The sequence below is a fragment of the Macrosteles quadrilineatus genome, unplaced genomic scaffold, assembly GCF_028750875.1.
Source record: "Macrosteles quadrilineatus isolate MER2022 unplaced genomic scaffold, UCM_ALF_1.0 Scaffold_14__1_contigs__length_3811126, whole genome shotgun sequence".
In the NCBI taxonomy this organism is placed as follows: domain Eukaryota; kingdom Metazoa; phylum Arthropoda; class Insecta; order Hemiptera; family Cicadellidae; genus Macrosteles; species Macrosteles quadrilineatus.
Window position 1 is genome coordinate 2577933 of NW_026542607.1, and position 15974 is coordinate 2593906.

General features: G+C 36.6%; 2 protein-coding genes across 2 annotated transcripts; both read left to right on the top strand.

Moving 5' to 3' along the window:
- Positions 1 to 2941: 2941 nt before the first annotated feature.
- Positions 2942 to 8829, top strand: LOC129004984 (uncharacterized). Its single transcript, XM_054433714.1, has 4 exons — positions 2942 to 3080; positions 4093 to 4305; positions 7147 to 7231; positions 8690 to 8829. Exons 1-4 carry the CDS (start codon positions 3053 to 3055, stop codon positions 8748 to 8750), a joined length of 387 nt encoding a protein of 128 aa, XP_054289689.1. The 5' UTR covers positions 2942 to 3052; the 3' UTR covers positions 8751 to 8829.
- A 4159-nt stretch (positions 8830 to 12988) lies between these two features.
- On the top strand, positions 12989 to 15593 carry LOC129005023 (IQ and ubiquitin-like domain-containing protein; the record flags this gene model as incomplete). Its single annotated transcript, XM_054433772.1, has 2 exons — positions 12989 to 14212; positions 15165 to 15593. Coding segments are annotated over 2 exons (1653 nt in total), but the record flags the coding sequence as incomplete, so codon positions are not given.
- Positions 15594 to 15974: the final 381 nt, after the last annotated feature.

The following is a 15974-nucleotide window of genomic DNA, read 5'->3' on the forward strand; positions in this document are numbered from 1 at the left end:
AACATCATTTAAAATAAACTTGAACATATGATTTAAAAATAAAAACAAAACAGAAGTTAGATTTAATTTCGACTCTTTGATTATTTATACAGAATATTTATTCTATGTCGTTTATTCCTTTAACACGACAATAACGTAAAAGCATGAAAAAATGAAACTTGAGTATATGATTTAAATATAAACAAAGAATTTTCCGACTAATCTTCAATATTTCAGTTCTATTATGGTATACATTTCATAGTTGACTGGCTCAAATGCGTGTATTAATCACTGTTTTCAAATATGTGGCACAGCTGTTTTAATTTCAAAAGATGTAAACAAATTAAACCCCATGTTGTTTTAATGGGAAAAGTTTTATTCTGTTGCGAATTTATGGTAAAAAAAATAAGAAAAATGAATAGTTTTCCCTCAAAATTCACGTCAAGACCTTTAAAATAAGACCCCTCCCATCCTTCTACGGCCATCCAGTCACTCACAATTTCTTTACAAAAATTTGACTTACGGAATTATATATATAGATTAAAAATGATAGTACTGTAATACATTAAGATATCTTAATTTAAATAATCAATAAGCAGGATTGAGCCTTTGCCTATAAGTTTCCTGGTAAGTATGGTGTAACTGTTTCTCTTAGTATATTATAGTATCTTAAAGTAAAACCGAATTATTCTGTTCTGCATTCTCATCCCGTAGCGAAGCACGGGCAGAGCAACTAGTAGATTTTTAATTCATGTTTCGGCTTTTAATTCTTTATGTTTTATTTTCAATATATTTTGATAAATTTATGTTCATAAATTTAAATTTAAATCAATAAAGTGTGAATTAATGAGCTGATATACCTGTCTGCCATGTTATCTTATGGGACGTCTGTCACTAAACAACACCACTTGCGACGTTGCCAATTCTACCAGGCCGCGGCCTGTAGTTAAAGGTGGCCATGTATTTACATATACAATCTGTACTATAGAGTTTCTTTACAGATTGTATACAAAAGCTATACCATGTAAGTAAATAATACCATAGACAAATAGAATGAATATAGACTGGCAGCAGTGCTGCGGTTAGCATATGTTCCGGCACCCACCGCTAGGAGTGTCGTGTATTACAGCGCACACCGCTGCAGCGTCTGCTCCTGCTGGTAGCATACGGCTCCTGCGCTCCTTGCCTGCAGCGGTGTGTGCCGTAACTACACGGCACTTCTAGTGGTGGGTGCCGAAAGCTTCCTTTGACAGTCTATATTTATTCTATTTGTCTGTGATAATACGTAGGTAAATTCATAAACTAAATGTTTTATCTAAATTATACTTATTGTAAAAATCTAAAATTGTGAAAATCGGTCTTCAGAGAGCTTTGTATTCGTGAATTAAAACTTTAAGAAATTTTTCATAAAGATAAGAGTCGGATTAATACCGTTGAGCATAATTAACTACAAAGGAAATGACCAATCAGGCCTAAGCACCATTGGCTTTAGATGGAAATTATATTTTTTAGAAACAAAGATACCATTTACTATAGATACTGCAAGTGGACATCCCATTTACGTGAACCGTGAACCTGATGTGTGGTTACATTTCTCACAAGTACCGGCATTGGATTAATATGCTTGATCCACTCAATATTGCAAGCAGACAACGGAATTCTTAACCTACTTGTAGTTGTTTGGACGGCCACCTTTACCTCCAGGCCGCGGCCTTCGCAGTGGCAACGTCGCAAGTAGTGCTCTAACCGGTGTTTTGATTGGAAGCAACCATATTATTTTATGTATTTGTTAAGAATACGAAAACTTGGTTACTGCTACTCAAACTGACTCCACCATCACAGGAATACAGTTTCAATTTATATCGTGTTGGTTTTCAATTCAATGTTTCATTTTCAATCTTACATTTATTTTCATAAATTTAAATGAATACCTAATACGCGAATTAATGAGCTAGTGTCACCTGGATACCGTGTTATCTTATGCGACGTCTGGCACTAAACAACCCTACTTGTGACGTTGCCAATTCTACCAGGCCGCGGCCTGAAGTTAAAGGGGGCCGTGCAAGGTTGTTTGTCCTTGTGTATGCTTAATACTATTTTGCGTGCACGCTTACGCGGTGGGAGTTATTATATATCGATGGTCGCAGTCGGCCCGACGTAGGCTCCGTAGACTAAGTGTGCACGCACCGAGACGTGTTTTGTCTTGGTTCGGGAAAAGTGTATTTAACGAATCGTTTTAACGAGGATTTACCTGATGATGTGACCGTCATCTCGAAACCTGTAGTCATATGACACAACAAGGGATATTGTAATGGTCACAGTTTATTTAATTTTTTAAATCTACAATATGTTTTTTTTTTGTTAAAAAAAAAGGTTGGTGGCCTCTTTTAACCTTGCATTTTCCCGTCCATAGACTAAGCGCCCGTGCGTGGATCGTTTACAGCAAATCAAGGAGTGAGCCGGTACAGTACAAAGGCGAACTGTACTGATAAAATGTTATCGGCAGTGACCATCAGGATCCGAACCCACGACATCGCTGCCTTGGTCCCGAAGTCCGCGACGCTACCGACTGAGCCACCGACTCACTTTTAAATATCCAAACTCTTTTTTCCACTTTTTTTATATCCAATAGTATGAAAATGAACCATGTTTTATCCATGCCTATATCATCAGAGTTCATTTTCATACATACATTCATACCCTCCCAAAACTGTTCATGTAATTCATTGACATTAGAGAGCTGAATCATATGGGGAATGTTTAATCTAAGACTGTAAACAAGTTTCTTCCACTATAGAAGGACTACCAACAAAAATCAATGATTCAGGTATACCCTGGACCAAACTTCCACCGGAAAGTTACATGCCATTTATTCAAGCCTGTCACGGCAAACAAGAAGAAGAAAGAGAGAAAAGAAGAACCTTAAACGTCAAATTCAAACAAACCGAAACAAAAACAAATATAACCTCTTCTCTTCCTCTCTCTAGTTGCTAGTTCTTCTAGTTTGAAATAATCTTTTAAGCCTACTTCCATTTTTGTTTTCTTAGTATTATTATTTTACTGGAGCAAGAGAATGGTATCCGAGGAGGAATTAATGGAGAGTAAGTTTGTAACATACTTAAACTAACAATTTTCATCTTAATATTGGCGTAGGCCTAGGCTAGTAAATATTAATTTTAAGGTTCTTAACTTTATAGGCAGTCATAAAACTTCAGGTAGGCCTACCAAAAATATTGTTTGCCTAAACATAGTAAAAAACAATTTACCTGATGATGTGACCGTCATCTCGAAACCTGTAGTCATCTGACACAACAAGGGATATTGTAATGGTCACAGTTTAAGTTATTTAATTTTTTAAATCCTCAATATGTTTTTTGTTTTTTTAAAAAGAGGTTGGTGGCCTCTACTAGTTATTAACCAGTAATTAGTAATTAACCAGGACTAGTTTTTGGTGACACCAGTCTAACTTAGAACTAGAAGTAAGTTTTTTAAGTAGTGCACCGTTTTAACATATAGGTAAGTTATATAAGTTAATCTTTTGGTTATGAGCACGCCTTGACTAGATAATGCAATTACTAGGCCTATCTTAGTACCCAAACAATGACTGACAGCCCAAGCAATCCCCAAAGAATATTTCTTGGTGGTTAAGTAAGTTACCCTTTTAGCCACAGGGATTATCTATTGATATAGGCTACCGGTTACTCAATATTTTGTCTATTTTTAAAACACATCTTTTATTACATCCTTTCATTCATATCCTGTTCACTTTCCTTAAAAAAAAAAACTCAGTAAAGATAAGCAAAACGTAACAAAAGTCTTTGTTTGAAGTGAAACTCATAAAAATAGCTGCACTTTACTTTACGTCCTACACTCATTCCAATGAAAATATAGATCGATATATCGATTATTCAATAAGTTATATCGTTCGGTTAGTTAGGTAAGGTTAACCTTATCTAAATAACCAAACGATATATCGAATGAAACAATCGAATAATCGATCATTCGAATAGTGTAGGACGTAAAGTAAAGTGCAGCCTGCATTGAGCCTCTTCCACAAATTGTTATCAAATATATTAAGTTAATAAAAACTAACATTAACTTCTATCTCAACAGTTTTAAAAACTACACTTCGAGATAATGGTCAATATGGAAGAATCAAGGCAGACTTGATGAATCAGCTGATGAACGCTCTAGGTATGGATAAACAGCAGCTGATTGACACAGATAAGCCTACACCTCCTGTCAACATAAGTCTTGTAAATCAGCTGATCTTAGAATATCTAAACTGGGCCGGCTACAAGTTCTCAGAGAAAATGTTTACTGCAGGTAGTTAATTTATATAACTTCTTTAAAAGTCAGTTTGTTTATATTTTTTATTTAGGGATAGCCTTTAATATTTAGTAGACTTTAATTGAGTAAGCTGCATGGTTGACGTTTGTGCTAGGAGTCCTAATATCTGTTTTGGGATTAGGGCCTAGCTTGTTTCCTTATCACTGTAGAAATCTGTAATCAGGTTTTCAGATCTAGAATTTAAAAACTGAGAAACATCAGATAAAGCTTTTATCAGTAGTTAACAAAGCCACACAATGCATCTCTCACACCCCTCACTTATATTTTATTCATTCGTAGGCTGTCTGTAAATTATAGTCTCCATCGTGCTCCTGTAGCGGCCAAGAAAGTTAGTTCAAAATTAAAACCAACACTTCATTGATTGCTTCATCCCTTACTAGCCTATTCTAGATACAGTAGAGTCCCGCAAACTCGACACTCGATAACCCGACAGTCTGGATAACTCGGCCATCACATAGCTCAGTAAGTTAGAGATATTTTTTGTTAAATATGTATGGGTACAGTAATACATTTTTTTATTTCCTAAGGCACCAAGGGTTTGTTTTAAGCCCTATCTGGTGACTTAATACTGACTTGAAATATAAATAAAAAAGGCGGTTGAAAAGCTTAAAAGTTGTATTGTTCTTATTTTTAACCGCAGTTCCCGATAAACCGGCATTTTACAAACTCAGCACCCTTCCACTCCACATTACGCTGAGTTTGCGGGACTCTACTGTATCCATTTCCAACCCAATGCCTAAGCACGATTAGTTTCATCGTAGAAGCCGAAAATTACAAGAGGGTAAATAGCCAAAAGCTTATAAATTTATACAACCAGGCCGGCATCAGATGTTCACCTGTTTTTATCATGACGGTATGTAGTTGACATTGCTTGCTAATCAGTGTGTTTAGACTGCTGGGACTATCAATTCTTGATAGTCTAGGCCTAATAGAAACATTGTACACCATATCTACTCATTTCCCTAACGGCGGTTGCCGGGGGCGGACCTCTTTAGGCGCGATTGCGGGAGATGTTGATGAAATATGCACAACCGCATAAGATCTTCACTATTTTGCCACGCCGCAATCAGAGGTGACGAACAGTAGTATCCTCTAGGTCTTTTTGTCGATCGAATTGTTGGAAGCAAAAGGTAAATTCATCAAGTTGAAACAATACCACATGTATTTCTAAACCCTTAAGTTTCAACCTGTCGAAGAATAAGAATATGGAGAGGAGTCTTTCTAGTGAGAGCCGTCTGGGGCCTCGTAGGTTCTAAATACGACCCTGTATCTACTTCATTCATGTCCATAAACTGCCAATGGACCTCAATGGCAGTTGACGCCTTAGACCATAAAAATCTAATCACAAAATTTAATTCAGACTGGTAGGACGTTGATTGTCCTTCACATCGTTTTTGGCTTCTGTGAAAAGACTAACTGGTTCATATATTTGGATCTGGCTAGAATTGTTGTGGGGGAGTAGATGATATAAAGAACATGGGGCAGGTCTAAGATTTGAACGAGGTACGTTCAAATCTAATCATAGTAGGAGTACCTTCTCCCTGGCTCCAATGGGAGCGTTGGAAACCTTAATTTTTGGACAAACTCTGTATTGGTTTAAATACGTACCGTATAGTCCTTGAAACTTGTCTTTGTCTTTTTTATCTTTGTCCGTGGTTACGGATAGATAGCGTCAAATTTTATAATACTTTATACAATAAAACATATATTTACAACACATAGGTCTAAATACTAAGGCTGTGGCGGAAATTTCATCCGTGCATGAGAGGTTCCTCTACCAACTCTTGCACACTATAGGCTAGAGGGGCCTTTTCAAGAGAGAAATGCTCACTGTGGATTGAAAAGCTTTCAGGTCTAAGTTTCTGACTCTTTCAGGCAGGGTGTTGAAAATCTTTATAGCAGAGTGCGGGTAGGTAGCTCTTTTGCGTTAGACTTAGACGGCAGCGAGGCATGTCCAAGTCATAAGCTCTACGTGTTCCGTGGTTGTGGTGGCTACTTCTGCTAATAATTAAAGCTGGTCAGGTTCTCTTTTTACAGCAATAGGCTGTTCAGGACATACTGGCTAACAACGGTGAGTATACCCATAATTCTTTAAAAAGGGGTCAGCAGTGTTCTCTTGGGCCGGAAGATGTTATGACTCTCAAGGCTTTATTTTGCAGCAGTAGTATATCCTGGGCTGAAGGAGATTGGCCCCAGAGTACTATTCTATACAGTATATGGCTATGGAACAAGGAATGGTAGATGGCAATCAAGTAGTTTTTAGTAATAATAACTTCTCTAAGCTTCCTGAGAAGGTAGAGGACTCTTGACAAGTTGACCTTGTCTGTGTGGACGTTCCAGCCTTACCTAGGGTCAATCCAGAAACCTAATAGCTTTACAGCCTCGTCTTGTTCTATCCTTGATGGCAGAGTACAGATAAGGGATTGAGTTTTCGCAACATTGATTTTGAAGCGGTTTGTTATTAACCAATCCTTAGCCATTTCCAGCAGGTTGTCTCCTTCTGCCCTCAATCGCTCAATGTTCATTCCCCCATTGAACAAGGTGGTATCCTCAGCAAACAATAAGGTTTGTCCATTTGGGTCCAGATCGTTGATCATTATGCTGAACAACAGGGGTCCGACCACCGACCACCCCTTGGGGGATAATCTGCACCCTTGAAGAGTTGTTCCATTCAATGACACAAGCTGCTTTCGGTCTGCCAAGTAGCTACTTAAGGTGTTCAAAACTGTGCCTCCGATACCATACCTCTTAAGCTATATCCCCTTCCTATCTCAATATAGTAGGCCTAATATAGTCATGGTTTGATTTGTATTCTAGAAGCATCCGTCCCTGCTACGACAACCTCAAGGAATGATCTCAAACAAGAACTTAAGATAAAAGAGTGTCATCATACAGAAGGACTGTAAGTAATTCTCAGATATATTTAAAATCAACATTTTTCTTAAGTAGGCCTATAATAACATGGAGTCCTAAACTACAAGTTATATGCCACATTTGACAATAGTCTTATTACTTAAGTGCATCGCAAACTGTATGAATGAATAGGCCTATATTCATAAGAATATAGCAAACAGGTAAATATAGGTGGAAGAGTCTTACCCGAAATAAAAACTGGATGGCTCCGTTAGAAGTTGCGAAATGGGTGGATCTTGTAGGCTAATTTAAAGTAGTAGGTCCTAGCCAGAATTAGAATCCAGTAACCCTGCCATAGCAAATCTGCGCACTAAGCGAATTCCCATTCACCTGATTGGATTTTCTCTTAAATATTTCCTTAAACAGGTATAACTTATTCCCTATTATAACATTAGGTTAAGGAGTATTTAGGTTGGCTGCTACTGGGACAGTAATAAAGTGTGTTTTAAGTAAAAGCTTATTATAGTCCTCGCCACCCTAACTTGAGGCAGCCCAAGGCCGCACGCGGTATATCTAGTGCGGCCTTGGGCTGCCTCTTCAAGTTAGGGTCGCAAGGACTATAAAAAATGGTAAAATTTACCAAGTTTGGTCAAAATATAGGCCTACCGGTACCTTAAACAAGCAAACTACAACCACAGTTCACTTTTTCACTTACAATTTTTTAAATTTCTTCTACTGTATAACCAATAATCATGCAAACATACTTAAGTATTTGTTATTATTTTAAGGTCTTCAAAATCGTTTTGAGAGAAATTGGGAAATTCTAATAAAAAATTAAGTTCTACAAGTGGGGATTTTTAGCAAGGGCCTTTCTTGTGTACAAGGGTTGGTAGTTTTTTTTAGGCTGTAACAAGGCTCCTCGTCACTTACTGGCATTATTTGTGAACAGAATGACACCAATCGCAGCTCTCTGTAGCTGACATATATGTGTGTTTTTTAAGTATTTAAATGATCAAATATCCTGCCACCCAGAGTTTTTTTCCCCCGATGACAGTCTCACTTGACATGTTAAAGCGGCAAGGATAGCGAGTGGTAATGCTGGATTACAGTAATTTAGTATATATATAAATTCTAATATATAATAATATAAGGGTGAAATGTAGCCTACTGATTTTGTAAAGAAATTGATAAGGCCTAATGGCAAAAGAGGTAAAATGGCAAAATCGGCACAGGTACCAGCTATGCTACCCGCTCCACTATGTTCTGGCACACCTACATATATTATTCTATACTCACTCAGCTAGAGCGTAGCCTCGCCGCTCCGATATATTTTTACCCTAACACCTTCATTTGTTGGTATAAAATTTAACTAGAATGTATTTGCAGTTATTATTAACACTTCTAGTGATAATCTGAATACATAAATAGACCTTTATTAGGATATGTAGGCCTACCATAATCTCAGTACTTTTGATATGAATTTTAATAGATCAATTCTTTTTTTCAGGCCACTACTACTTCTACTACTATCAACAATGAAAGATTCACAATCCAACAGTCAAAATTAAAATCTATACAGGTAGGGTTTGAATGTTGTAAATATTTTGTATGTGAGTATTTGACAATAAATGTGTTTATTTTTTTATATTCAGTTGATTTACATGTAAATTTACCAAGCCTCTACCTTTGTAATTTTACATTATAAGATACTGACTGAGTAATGGAATGATAAGAGAAAGTTCTCACCTTTTAATTCGATGGTTACTGGTTCAAACAATTCTAGACCACATTGTCACTCACCATTGGGATTTGATAATTGTTTCTGGCTAAATAAACAGCTGATTTTAGTCTGTGGCAAAACTTTGCAGATAATCTCACTCACTTGCCTTCATATTTAACAATCCATACCTAACTGTGTGCTGCATTGACATTCAATAACCAGTATGTTTACTTAACAACATGATTAAATAATTTTAAGTATTTTATTATTCATTGACATCTTCATAAAACAAAATAAGCATTAAACTTAGCAGTAGGCCTACACAAAAATATTTGACTTTTTTTCTGTTTCAATCAGCTGTGTTTCAGCATAAGCAGAGTTGTTAACATCATGACAGTGTTGCCAGGTGTACGATAATTATCGTATTTGTACGATTATTTTGCTCCTTCCCCATAAAAAATAATTTTGAAAAATTGTACGATAATTTTGACGTTGTGTACGATTTTTTGTCATAATGTACGATTATTTTTTGGGGGCTGGAAAATAAACTATTTCATATTGATTATTATACATTTAAACACGTTTCCCACTTTTAATATATGGAAAAACGGTAACATCACTTCGTTGCTGTTCGATCTGGCAACCTTGCAAAGGCATCAGCTGCACTGAGCTAAAATTATAACTGGAGGTAGCACTGCCATGGCAGAAGTCTGTCAAGAGCGTGTCGCTGATTTTGTTAGGTTGGTATAGCAGTGAGTTTTTTTAACCAATGACATGGCTTCTATAACTAGGTCTGTATAGCAGTGAGCTTTTTCATCCAATAACATGGCTTCTTTATAACTCACACCTCACGCAAACATGGCGGCTGGCGACACGCATCTTTGACATTCAGTGCTACCTCCAGTTAGAATTATAGCTCAGTGATCAGCTGTGTTAGAGAGGGCCCATTGGCTACCAACTTAAGTGTTTATAGGAGAATATTGAGAGAAGTTGGCCGCCATTTGTACTAGAGGTAGATTACGTTGTACCTTCAATTAATTATTGTACTCATTACATTGGCAGTAGGGGAATGAAATAAAGCAATGAGCTGGTTGATTTTTCCAGTTGAGACCGAAAATACCATCATTTTACAGCGTTTCAATTTTTTTCTAGCAGAGATGCAGATTCCGCGTGTGTGTATGATAGTGTGCTGCCTCCGGTAGAATTTATATTTTTCATTTTTCTAGCTCAGTGGTAGGCTAGTAGAGCAAAAACGGTGGGTGGCAGAGACAAATAGAGTAAAATTTCGGCCATTCCATCATCGACTTGCTTGTTTTACATTATAATAATATTATTATAAAATAAAATTGTGTGTACGATAATTTTGCCCCAAAAACGATAATTTTGGCCTGCTTGTACGATAATTTTCGCCGGCGAATCTGGCAACACTGCATCATGATTCTCTTAGTGTTTCCATGGTAACCGATGAATCAAATAATTTTCATAATGTTTAATCATTGACTTTTTAATAAGTAGATGCCATATTTATCAGCTGTAGCCAATTGTTGTAGTCATACTAAGCATAGTTGAATGTAACACTCTTGAAGTGTGCTAGATTCAAAAATTATATTTTCTTCTGTTAAAGCTGTAACTGTGTCGTGATAAGTTGCCCTTTTAGTTTTGCTTTGTGAAACAGTTAGCATATTTAAAAAAATCAGTACTGTAATTTATTTAAGATCTCTCGGTCAATCAGTAGCTCAATTTAACTAATGTTAATTTTTTTTATATCCGGCTACAACTTTAACATTTGAATGGAATTTCGAGTTCTTATTCATAGTAAAATGTTTGATTTTAAATTTCATTATATGCTGCAAGATTAATTAAAAATTGGTTATTCTATTTTTTTTTTACCAAGATAACATTGGAAATATTTTAACTTCAACACACAACCACAATAATCTTCAACCACATCATGGAAACAATTAATTTGTGCAAAGCCACATAATGCTTATAATTGTCCATGGATCCACCAGTTATGTTTTCAAGGTTGAGCATTATTGACAAATCTAAACCCTCTCCCCCCTCTTGGGACCTCAACAGAAATTCTGTTGCTGGGCGACTCTTAAATAAATTCATCTTGACCCATCAAACGCGTCTCAAATTAGTTGTACGGTATTCTAACTGAACTGTCAATGTTCATTAATTAGATTGGATTACTTATATAAAGCTCAGGTAAGTAATTATTTTTATTATTGATGTAATAAAAAGGAAACCCTTGATATATTTTAGTCCTTCTAAATGATTTTAGAAACATACTATTCCTACATAATGCAATGACTCTGTGAGTGATCACAATAAATTGAATAAATAATGAAAGTTTTTCTAATCTTGTTTTAGAATGACAATCTACATAACATGGAAAATCTAACAAAATGTTTTGCAGATTGGTACAAACACAAAATAATTTTCTCTGAATCAAACTTGGAGCAGATTAAAAAACTTGTGTGAAATTGTTATATTTTTTTATTTCCACTCATAAGAAGTTTAAAACTGTAGAGTACTCAGTAACTAAGTACTACAGTAAGTAAAAAATAAGGACATTTCTATTGGATAGTCCTCATCAGAATTTACGTAACGAGTTTAATTTAGGAAGAATATATCTGTCCAAATTCTCCCAAAATTAAACTCTTGAATCAATATATACTGGTAATTGTATTGATGGACGACAATACATGCTTCACTATTATTTTTTACATACTGTACTTAGTAGGCTATGTAATAAAGTTGTATAAGTAAAGATAGTCAAATTGATTGTTCAATATTGGAGTACAATTTCCATTGGGGTAGGTATGTACCTATAAATTGATTTTGCTTAACATTAATGAATGTCAAAATTCATATACCATAGCTCAAACTTACTCCATTAAACATTTATCATCCTTGCAGATAATTTGAAGACAGTTCTAATATATGTCTAAGTCATGCTCGAGTGTGTCTAACTTTTCTCTTTTCTGTACTTAAAAACTAGCCAACTTACATTATTTAAAACAAAGAGAAGATAATTTTTAAACTACTGTTTGTATTATAACCAGAGAAGAGATTGAAACACTGTAACATTCAACAAAAACAGATTAGGTATCTACTTCAGTACTGTAACCAAAATCATTGTTTCCAGTAAAGTAAGACAAGAAAAAAATATGAGCTGAAACTATTGCTAAAGCCCAGACTTTAGTTAGTGATTAAACAATACATTTTCCATCTACAGTACACTTAAATAAAATAGTCCACACTCTGTATTGTATTTTATCATGGATTTTTCAGCTATAATAAAATTCCACAATGTCATCAACTCACGAAAAAGAAGATCCAAATATAGAGACAACAAACAGAGTAGTTGCAGAAGAAGATAAACAAGAGTCTACAACAAATGAAGATCAACAGTCCAATCTGAGAGACAAGGATAAGACAGAGGAAATACTTAAAACTAATGAAGTTATTGAAGAGGATAAATCAATACAAGATAAATCACCTAGGAAAGACAAAATACAACAAGAAAGCACTGATCTTACAACGGATAATGAAAAGAACATTGACGATGATGGTCCAAAAAGTACAACTTCCAAAGAATCTCCTGGAAAAGACATGAGTTCTTCTCCACCACTATGTGACAAAGAAGAATTTGGAGTGCTTGGTCAGTCTAGAGCGGTTAACACAGGCGCACAAAACACCCCCAATCAAGAAGTAGTCACAGTGAAATTTATTTTAGAAAATTCAGAAACGTTCGCTTGTGCTTTTAAAATTACCTCAAACATACAAGAGGTAAAAGAGCGTTTATCAGACGTTCTGAATTTGAACTTTGACTCGATTAAGTTGGAAAAAGATGGGTTTGACGTGGATGACTGGTTACCTTTGCAAGGTTTAGGTGTCGAGCCGTTTGGTTCTCTCGAGTTGAAACTTACATCGACTCAACCGGGGAAATGCATAACTGCGGCTAGTGTAAGCGAGTATATCCCCACGGTGGACGTGATTACTGTACACATCTGGCAGGATGGTACCTTTAAGGATCTCATTGTGGAGATTGAGAATCAATGTGTACAGAAGGAATGACTGGGAGGGTACAGGAACAAACTGACCAAACTAGAGTACCATCATGCATTCTCACAGACCGCTCCCAGAGAACGCAAAGTGTTTGATTACCCTGAGCCAGGAGTTGGCGTTCCACTTTTGTTCCATCGAGACACTCAGACGCCTTTTCCCCTTAAAGAGTCAAAAATAAACACTTCTTCTGAAAAAAGCACACAAGTGTACAAGAGCGATCGGATCATTCCTAAAATAGCGGATAAAGTTATATCAGCCAAACCTTATCAGTCGTACGCGGAATGGCTTGTGGTTAACAATGTTGAAGAAAAGGTTATGAAGATTCAAAGAGCTGTACGACACTGGCTGCATCGTTGTCGAGTAAATAAACTATTTGCATTGCAGCGATACCTCTTGGAAGACGTGAAACGCCAACGCATTGAAATGTTGAAAGAGCAGGCGGAAAAAGAAGAGAAGATTCTAACAGACCCGTTTCCATCGAAAAGAGACGACTTTTACATGATGTACCTGATGGTGGGCAAATGGTGGCAAAAAGAATGGCAGAGGATTTGCGATATGAAAACGGAAGCGCCGAAAAAAGCTGAGTTTGTTGCGCTTTTAGAAAAAGAAATCAAGTTGTTATCTGCAATTGAAAAACATCGAATTGAAGTCAAACGAGAGGCACTGAAAAGACAACAATTGAGATTTCTCGAGATGTCTTCTCGTCCTTTGACCTTCAGGAACGCTAACGGGCAACTGACCACCATAGATGACCCTGCGACCCAGAGAGCGAGAGAGTTCAAGGAAGTCTACACAGATTTGGTGCGAACAGATGTCACACCCAAGGATAGAATTGACTTCCTCATTACTCTGAAGCAACTCATGTCAAATTACTCTGCTTACGAGTACACAAAAGATATTATTAAGTTAATCGACCGAGAGATAAATTTACTAGCAATAGGTACAAAAGACGCTGACTTATCCATGCTGAGAAAGAGAATCGAACAGCTCTATATGGATTTCCTCCATCATCCCCAGTTCAATCCAAAAGTTGCGAGTTATAGGATACCCAACTGGACCAAGAAACATGATGCGCTCTATAAATGTACAAGATGTATGAAACTACTACCCGCATCTAGATATCCTGTTCATACCAGGATGAAAGCCTACACTGTGTGCAAGTCTTGTGATTGGTTGCAGAATGTGGGACACCAGCGGATAGACATGACACCCTACATGAGGCTACTCAAACAGGTAGGTCATATTTTAGTTTCTCAAAGAGATTTAAATATCATTGTACTCTTTAAACTATGAAACGTTTCTCTAGCTTTTCCATTTTTCATTGGACAATGGGTTATAGTAACTTTTGTTATAATGACAGTATATTTAAATTCACATTAATTCAACTTACAAATTGATGCATGCACAATTAGTAGCTTTGCTACCATAATTGGACCCAGAGTCCAAAAATGATTTTGAACCTACTGTGTAAAATATAGCTAATACCCTCCCATTGACTGTACAACATAACATTTTGCTGTGAATGGAAAAACAATAGATAAATTAAATGTATTGCTTAGTAGGTCAAAATTGTGAGTTATTTTCATTATCTGTATGGCAGTGAAAAATGAAAAATAATAGGGAATCAGTGACATAAAACAAGATAAAAATTTGTGCTTTTTTTGTTGCTAAGGAAACAGATGAATGAATATTTATAATCGTAAACAAAAATAAAGTTAACTAAACATTGACAGAAAAATTTCCCATAGGAACCAATCGATAAAATAACATTTACAAACTTCAATGGTAACTTTGAATACCGAGAGGCATACAGCAATAAGCCGCGCATACATAAGGCCTGTTGGTAGGCAGGGTACTTGCTTCAGGTAACCTGAAATACATTTGGCAAGTAACCTGTCCTGCAACCTGTCTACTATACCGGCCTCGTGTAAACACTGGGATTTAAAGGATAAGACTCTAACATCCTCAGTCTCCTGTAACCAATAATTTCAGTTATGGTGTAGTGGAGTGGGAACACAGAGCTCTATTTTACTCCCATTTACTCTACTCTTTGAAAAATTCTATAATTAATCCCTTATGTTGGGCAGTTCTTACAAGACAGAGCGTTCCCGCTCTGGGAAATCTATGATTACACCACTGTTCAAACCTCTCTGTCAACATAATTCACAATCGAACACGTTTTCAGGTACAAACCTCAGAGATGCAGAAGAACTGCTACTCTTCCGTCTGCTTCGTGTTTCAACAAATCGGGATGTTTTTCCTGACCAGCGTTATTTGGCACGGACACTCAGCCATCAGCGAAGACCGAGACTTAGCCAAGCTGACCCACGTAAGATGGCAACGCGAGGTCGAGTGGTCTCCTTGGAACACTATCCTTCTGACGGAAGAAGAAGCGGAATGCCACATCAACATTGAGAATGTTGGAAAGTTCTACGACAAAGTGTTCACCGAAGCTGTCAGACAGAAGCATATTCTAGCGCGAATCCATTTTACACCTCTGCTCAAGACAGATAAGCATCTTAGGAGCACTGGAGTCTGGGAGAAGATCACTGATATCGTACCTCCACCACCGAAAGTGGTGCCGCTTAAGCCGCAGATTGTATTTAAAGAGTAAATATTATGATTGGTTGTAGCTTCCTGCTTAGTAACTTGCTTATGGTAATTCCTTATGCCGTGTCATTGACATTTTGGATCCTGAAATAGACATCCCATCTATATGGAGCAGCTGTAGCCTCCTTTTATAAAAAACCCATCAATTGAGTTATATCAGAATTATGTTTTCTCCCTTATAATAATTGTTTACATTTTTAAAGATGATGTGGCAAAAGATTATGTAATAGTAGCTTACAATAAGCGGTTCAATCAGTTTGTCTTGGTTGAAAAGTTGGCTTGAAAGTCAGAAATCAGTCATTTACAACAAAAGACTGTTGGCTCAAGTCAACTTCAGTAAAGAACCCCCCATATCCTACCTCAGCATGATTCCTCTGGACCGTCT